At 42.5% G+C, this 8,301-nt stretch overlaps 1 protein-coding gene across 1 annotated transcript; it reads left to right on the forward strand.

Annotated features, from left to right (window-relative positions):
• The first annotated feature begins 746 nt into the window (after nucleotides 1–746).
• On the forward strand, nucleotides 747–7,266 carry LOC115037413 (elongation of very long chain fatty acids protein 4-like). The gene is made up of 7 exons (XM_029495937.1): nucleotides 747–1,047; nucleotides 2,544–2,634; nucleotides 3,019–3,206; nucleotides 3,625–3,705; nucleotides 4,396–4,567; nucleotides 4,767–4,894; nucleotides 5,907–7,266. Exons 2-7 carry the CDS (start codon nucleotides 2,568–2,570, stop codon nucleotides 6,186–6,188), a joined length of 918 nt encoding a protein of 305 aa, XP_029351797.1. The 5' UTR covers nucleotides 747–1,047; nucleotides 2,544–2,567; the 3' UTR covers nucleotides 6,189–7,266.
• The last annotated feature ends 1,035 nt before the right edge of the window (nucleotides 7,267–8,301 follow it).

Below are 8,301 nucleotides of genomic sequence, written 5' to 3' on the forward strand. Positions count from 1 at the left end.
ACCAGTACATCTTCTTATACACACAGAGACACAACAGAGACACAACACAAACATGCAGGTTAGAGCCTTCCAGCTGGATCTTTCACTGTGCCAAATGGAAAAAGCAAAATAACAGAGCAAATCCATAAACATCACTGACAAAGGGGAAACTGAGGGGCTTTTTTCAAACAAACCCGTGGCTTAAAGATGTGACACTAAATCTTGCTGATAAACTGACTGATAAAAGTGAACACCACACATGAGCCTCAGGGATCTACGCCTACACACAGTGTTTGGCTGTGCCAAATAACAGTAATGCACTGACAGTGACATATTGCAAAACGAACAGGGCGAATTAGAAATGACATATCTCAGCTGTGCTATGTGGCTTCAAGAATGTTTTCTGCAGGAAAGCGTGTATTTACAGACAACAGGTGACTTCGGGCCCCAACCACAGCTCGACAGCGCCATCTGGTGGGAGAGCCCAGGCAGGGACCCCAAGATCCTCAGAGCGGTTCCCCGCAGAGACAAAGTGGATGGACGTCTCGGGGCGACTGCGGGCCAAAGTGTGTGCCACTGTCAGCCGAAACTGGAATCGCTCAATGGTGTATGCGTCCCGTGCACGCAAGGATATTGAACAACGAGGATGAGCATGGGAAATAACGGGCACGAGCTCCCAGGAGCGCGCGCACGAGGCACGAGAGGGAAGTCCCGCATGCGCAAAAAAAAGCCGCCGGCTGCTCTGCGCTCAGGAGGTTGGAGGAAGATGATGCGGCTGAGCGTGCACGGACCGGGTGCATAACTGGCCCAACCTTAGTCATAGATTCCCGTTTGCCTTGTGCAGTTTATTGCCAAATTGTTATTTAATGTCGAACTACAGCCGGAGCGGCGTGGAGACTGCTTAAGTGGTGACGGAAGAAGAAGGAGAAGGAGGAGGAGGAGAAGAAGAAGAAGAGGAGGAGGAGGAGGAGGAGGAGGACGAAGGAGAAGAGCAGCGGAGCAGCAGCTGAGAGGAGCGGGGCATCAGATTGCACCGGATGTCATTACACGCTCTTAAATATCAAGGAAGTGAGTAGCTGCGTCCTTTTCCAGCACTGACTGTGTCACCAAGGCCTTATTTCTTAGCAACACTTGAAATCACCTGTGTTATAGTTTGCTGTTTAATCTGATCCCTGCCCAGTGCAGCAGCCCACCTGTTCAGCCATGGCTGCAGCCAAATATTTTATCGGCCGTTAAATATTTTAAAGCGGAGCTTTTCTGTGAAGTGTTTTTCATTTATTATCTGGTGGCTTGTGAAAATAACAGAAAGTGCTGTTCCTGCAGCGTGGCGGGTTTATTCTCATGCACTCGCCGTGAACGGGGGCTTTTTTGTATCGCGCCACAGATAACCATCACACGGGCTTGTGGGTCGTAGGGCATTTGTACTTACAGGCCTCCATCTAAGCTCGTTGATCAATTGAATTTAAGCCTCTTGAGCGATCCGAGCGAAACCTGCTGACACACGCGCCCCTGTGTTTTTGTGTGCGCACAAACCCGGTTAACCCTCCTCGGCCGAGCTCCCTCTGCAACTCCAAACTGCGCTTCTCGTATTATAAGAAGGGCCTGCAAAATAAATCAGTGGAATGCAAATACATGCTTCACTGTCGTTACTGCGTGCACGGCTGGTAAATATTTGAAAGGGCAGTTGATCTGACGCATCGGATTAATTATAGATTAATATGGAGACACAAGCTCTCAGGTGGTTAAGAAGTTTTGTTAGGTAACTGTGTGCGCACATTTCTATCTCTTGGTTTGCAACATACTAACTTAAAGCTTTTTTTCCCCCCAGTAACTATCTATCTGTGTAAAAAAAAAAAAAAAAAAGATGCCTAATATCATCCATACCATTTTCTCTAATTATGTCAGACTGTTGTAAAGGCCCAGCTATCGTAACAATGAATAACGTTACCATACTGTTCCAAAGAGGGCCGTGACAAAAGGCCGAGTGTGCTCAGTGAGGATGTTCATAGCCTGCTGGAAAGCTTTGTCCGTGCATTTATTATGCACAGAGTGTGACAAAGCATCATGCAAGCCCCAGAACTAAATGGCTCTTACTCTCTGTTCTTAATATTCTGTCTGCCAAGAGGAAATAAACCTAACAGGTCATTAACCCTTTAATGTCCTCACTAAGAAAAAAGCAAAGGAAAATGTATTTCTTAGCATTTTTTATTTCCTTTGGGAAATAATAGCATCAAAATAAAAAATAAAAAAAATTACGTTTTTAAAATATAGACCTCTAACCAATGGTTGAGATGACACCTCATGGTAAATGTATTAAAATACATACAAACACCAAAATGTGCTCTTCCAAACAGTTGAGCAGGACGTTAAAGGGTTAAAATGCCTGAGGTTTTCATCCATTTCATCATTGAACAGTATTTGGGCGGAGTAATGGATATAGAGTGCACAAAAATACTAAGAAGTGACACTCCTCATCCAATTTGCTGCGCCTGTCATTTCATTTGGGTGGTCCTGACTGACATAGACTCTCCTGTCGTCTGCCTCTCTCTCCCTTTGCACCGCAGTATAATCAAGACCAAAGCAGAGCCATGGAAGCTGTAACACATTTTGTGAATGACACTGCAGAATTTTACAAATGGAGCCTTACTATAGCAGGTAAGACCTTGACAGTCACTTCACTCTAAAGTACACGAGCGTACCACTTCAGATGGATGTCGGTCGCAGACTAAGACATCTCTCTTTAACACTGGTTGCATAATGTCCATCATTTTATTGCCTTTAATCCAAAACTTTGGATTTAACAAGAACTTTTTGTTAAACTGTCTAACTTATCTGGTATATAGCTCACCTGGTACAGTTGCGTTGCAATACTGTGCGGGGGAGTTGATTTTGGTTGTATGTTGTGTAGATGTGAGGTTAAATGCTGGCGGTTAGCTTTAAACTGTCGTACAGTTGTTACTGTATACTCTTTACAGTTCTGTTGCTTTCAGCTTGCTTCTGTAATTTTTCCCCGCTGACATTAACCTGTCCTTCCTCCAGACAAGAGGGTGCAGAACTGGCCGATGATGGCATCTCCCCTCCCTACACTGGCCATCAGCTGCCTGTACCTGCTCTTCCTGTGGGCGGGGCCTAGATACATGCAGGACCGCCAGCCCTACACACTGAGGAGGACCCTCATAGTCTACAACTTCAGTATGGTGGTCCTCAACTTCTACATCGCCAAAGAGGTTAGTTCCACTGTGAGCAATGACTGGTTACAGACTGCAACTGCCTATAAGACTTAACTTCAGCTTCCCTGTCACACTGCACTGAAATAATAACATCTGCCAAACAATTCAGTAGATGTTAGATTCAGTCCTTGCCAAAATTCTTTTTAGCAAACTGCATGTTGAAAGAACCTCAGCCCATTGCTCTGTGATTTTGCTCGCCATACTGCGATGCACTAAATAAAGATTCGAACAATGATCTCTGATCCTGTGAAAGTTCAATACAGATGGACATTTTACATGATATAACTTGCTTAGTCATGGTGTCAACATGCATATTTGGAAGGAGATGAGTGAGCAGGTATGAGTTGTGTTTGGGGTAAATTGCAATTGGGGTAAATTCTCTCAACCATTTCACAACGCTGTGGCTTCTCATCAGCTCCTAATAGCCACGAGAGCAGCTGGGTACAGCTACCTCTGTCAGCCTGTCAACTACTCCAATGATGTCAATGAAGTCAGGGTAAGCCATCCACACACACACGCACACGTACACACGCGCACACACGCGCACACGCACACTAGCAGACCAGGATCCAACATCTCATGCCAGAACACATGCTTATTGTGGAAATGTAGCATACTGTTGACGTTAAAATCTATTTTTTCCCCAGTGTATTTAGTCAGTGTGTTGTTAGTCACTAAAGGAAAAAAATAAACTGAGGGCGGATTTAGAGGTAAAAGTTTATATCCAGGACACAGTGGGTGGAGCTTTACACTCAGGGAGGCAGGAGTAATCAGTCTCCCCACTCTTAAGCTCCGCCTCCAGATCAGGCCATCTTCTCACATGATTTGGAGATCAATAAACTGGCATCTTATCATGTGATATTTGTCCGTAACAACAATATTGATAAGGCATTGGATTTGTTTCATTGGTTGTTACTTCATTATACTTCTTATGTTATTTTCTTTGCTATTATGCCTTATTCACAGCTGTAATTACGAAAAAAGCTCTCTGAAGCAGGATAAATATTAGCAGTCTGGAAAGAGATCAATGGGACCTTAACTAAATTGAACAGTGTCTACAGAAATTTCTCTAAATTGTATCCAGATACTTAAGTTGTCATCCATTAAAGATGCCATCAGACACAGCAGTTTTGTTGACGAACATCACCACCACAGTGACTCACTCTGCTCTGGTTTATGTCTTCAGATAGCATCTGCTCTTTGGTGGTACTACATTTCCAAAGGAGTGGAGTTCTTGGATACAGTCTTTTTCATCCTGAGGAAGAAGTTCAACCAGGTCAGCTTCCTCCACGTCTACCATCACTGCACCATGTTCATCCTCTGGTGGATTGGCATCAAGTGGGTCCCTGGTGGACAAGGTGAAAGATCTCTTTTTTCTTCTTCTTCTTCTTCTTCTTCTTCTTTTTGATAACCAGCTGTTAAATGAGCTAAATCAATCTTGTTTTTGATCCTAAATCTTCCTACTTCAGGTTTATGAAGAGCTACCCTGTATTGCATGCTAACCATTTATAAACATGACTGCCATCACATCTGACACAAATTTAACACTTTCCACAGCATTTTTTGGTGCAACCATCAACTCTTCCATCCACGTCGTCATGTACGGTTACTATGGCCTCGCAGCCTTGGGACCTCAGATGCAGAAGTACCTCTGGTGGAAGAAATACCTCACCATTATTCAGATGGTGGGTATCTTTATGGATTTATTATTATTGCATTTTGGGGGCATTCTAAAAACTGGCAGATGCGCATTTTTGTACTTTGTCTTTGTACTGTAGATAAGCTTTTGGAACAATTTGAAGCATTAGAAGAAGTGAAATGAATTGGATCGTACTAAAGGTTATTGTTTGGTTCGTCTTAAGAATACACAAATGTAACTGTTAAGATTATGGGACCCTTTTTAAGTTGCCACTGATTTTTTGCTCATATAAATGGTAAATTATACACAATATCTTTTCAAAAACAAAATACCCACCGGAGAAAATTGAAGGATAAACTAACATGAAATGAAACACTTCATAGCACCAGAACAGCTTCAGAGCTTCTCTGTATTCATTCTACAAATCTATGATCTAGTGACTGTGTGATTCACATTTCCATCCTCATTTATTTATCATTGACCTATGGATGACGCCACCGTTATCCTGGGAGAGACCACTCCCATCAGGATAGAAATGTTTAATCTATGTGATCGCTTGGAACAACATTCTCCACGGGATCAAACCATGCCAGCAAATCCTTTCCACAGATCCCCTCACTGCACGGGTCAAGCATTCAGACCCGTGCCAGTCCATGCATATCGCATCAGATCTAATAGCCCTATTAACTGACGTCTTTCCCACAGGTCCAAATGCAGATGTCATTCATTCACTGTTCCTATGGAAACACAATCCAGTTTTGCGCTCTTTTCTTACTCAAGCTCTTTCCCAACAATTAACCCTCTTTCAGAGATCTCCTCTTGCCATACGGACTCTAAATTAGAATAAACTGGGCCTGATCAGCATTTTTATTCCACAGAGCGTGACTGGACACATTGTCCTTTAACTTGTCCCTCTGACTGTGTTTTCATTAACACATGGTCACACCAAAACTTTGATGTCATTCATGTGGTGTATTCTGCCAGTTTATTGTATATTAACGGCGTTTTAGATATTTGCAAAATCAAACTTAGATGTCTCCTTTTTGTCTGTTACACAGATCCAGTTCCACGTGACCATCGGCCATGCTGGTCACTCCCTCTACACTGGCTGCCCGTTCCCCTGCTGGATGCAGTGGGCTCTGATCGGCTACGCTGTCACCTTCATCATCCTCTTCGCTAACTTCTACTACCACGCTTACCGTGGCAAACCTTCCTCCTCACATAAAGGAGGCAAGCATGTCACAAACGGCACTTCTGTGGTCACTAACGGTCATAGCAAATTGGAGGAAGTAGAGGATAATGGAAAAAGGCAAAGGAAAGGACGAGCAAAAAGGGAGTAAAGAAGGAAATAGGGGCTTGCTTGGTAAGACACAGAGCAGTTGTTTTAAGGGCCAGAGAAGGAAAGGAATAAACAGAGAGGTCAATCCAGACGACCATCCCAGCAAATTATGTAGACAGATGGGTTTTGTCACCAACTTCAGAGGGTGAATGAGTAGCAGTGTGTATCTGTGGGTGTGTCTGTAATTCTGGGTTCTGGGTTTGAAGGAATAGAGGGGTGTTGGTTTTCTCCATAACTTTTTTTTTTTTTAATAAATAAATAAAAAAAAAAAACGCTGACCATGTAGGCTCTGTGCTCTTCTGCCCAACTGTGGACCATAATAGGACCAAAATATTAAAGCACTTAACCTACTCAGCATCCAGTATCAACCAAAATTCACCTCCGACTTTTTGTACTCTGGATAACAGTGAGATTTTAACTGAAAGCTTCAATAGTCTTTTAACATACTGATTTATTTTCTAGTGCTCTTAAAGAGTTTTGATGGTTTTAACTATCTCCAAAAAAAAAAAAAATGCTGCGGTTTATACCAAAGGCTTTCCTCCCGGTTACAGGTGAAATTTTTGTTTACGATTAGTTAGTTAGTTAAGATTAGCAAATTCCAAATAAATAAATATCCCCTTATAATTTTTTTCACATCTGCCATCTGCTGGATTCCATTACTTCTACCAGTCCAACATGTTATGGACTTTCATTTCATTGCTGTCAAACTGATACAACTGTGCTGCATTTACGTATTGACAAGCTATTTTCTTTGTGTTCACTGTGGATTAAAAATGGTTTAATTTGGGGAAGGGAGTTGATTATAGTTTATTTTAGAATTTATGCACATTTGTTGGTATCTTTGTTATAATACATATTTTTTGTGGGTCCCCTTGATTTATTCTATTTTTGCTGTGCAATGTAGCAGAGGTGCAAGAATAAGAGCTTGAAGTCCAGCTCAGTATTATGTCACTGCCACGTAGGACTGAAGGGAAAATCATCCTGATACTGTTTTTAAGAAAAACAAATGGTAATTATATTGTCTTATCAAAAACCAAAGCAAAACAGCTACTGGCTGCACATAACTGAAATAAAGACCAGCACCCCATAAATTATGTTTGAGTGTTTTTGTTAGTTTTTGGTGTGAGCAAGTGTGAGCAAATCTGCGAATCACTTGTAAATCAACTACCTCACAGCAAAAGCAGTGACATATATAGCATGTAAAATCAAGATATAACTCATGAAGCATCTAATCTCAAACCAAGTTATTTCCATTTTCTCTCCTCGTTCTTTCTTCCATCCTGGGGCTCTGCAGGATGTAAAGATCTATCATAGGTGTGAGTGTGTGAGAGAGAGGCAGAAATAAGGCTGTGCCTTTGCCTTGTCCAGACAGATCTGCCCTAATCTTTGGGGGTAAATTGGCTTTAGCTCCAAAAGAGCTTATTTCCACGTCACCCCATGAGTTACTCGGGAAAGCAGGTCACTGGAAGAGAAGCCTCCACTAATCTGCCATCAGGTTGGTACTGCTCTCAAACTGTATGGATTACTTAACATTTGGCCTTTGTGGAGTGCTGATTTACTTTACTGTACAATAAGTGTACTTCCATTTGATAAAAGTGGGGAAAAATGTCCTGAAGATTCTGGCTGTTAATATCAGTAAATGTGAGACAGTCTTCTGTGCAAGAAGCAACTGTCCCACTTTCCCAAAACAGTTTTTTTCCACAATTGCCACCTTCAGTTGCCTATGACAAACATATCTATATATGTGTGTACAGAACTTTGTGCTTTGAAGATTATCTGCTTTTTCTCCTCAGTTCCTCAGCTGACACACATTCCTCACCTTCCACTCTCCATCCTCCTATACACGCACTACTTCATATGCCTCTGTCTTACCCTGGTGCACCACCACCTGTCTCCTTCCACCCATGACATTACAACAGAGATGGAGGGGGGAGATGTGAATGATTGACTGGGTAATATGAGGTGTATTTGTCCTCCTGAGGGACACTGGGGGATCTAAGCCAGGGAGTAAGAGGATTGCAAAAGGCTGAGGCTTTTCTATCAAAGACGTTTGGCACAGGTCACAATAACCTGCATCCCTGCAGCTGCTGCTGGAACGTGTACACACAAACCTC

The sequence above is a fragment of the Echeneis naucrates genome, chromosome 24, assembly GCF_900963305.1.
Source record: "Echeneis naucrates chromosome 24, fEcheNa1.1, whole genome shotgun sequence".
Classification (NCBI taxonomy): Eukaryota; Metazoa; Chordata; class Actinopteri; order Carangiformes; family Echeneidae; genus Echeneis; species Echeneis naucrates.

Coding starts and splice junctions, on each gene's coding strand:
- LOC115037413 (XM_029495937.1), top strand. CDS start 2,568: ATGGAAGCTGTAACACATTTTGTGAATGACACTGCAGAATTTTACAAA. Junction 3,207..3,624: donor ACTTCTACATCGCCAAAGAG/GTTAGTTCCACT, acceptor GCTTCTCATCAG/CTCCTAATAGCCACGAGAGC. Junction 4,568..4,766: donor GTGGGTCCCTGGTGGACAAG/GTGAAAGATCTC, acceptor CACTTTCCACAG/CATTTTTTGGTGCAACCATC.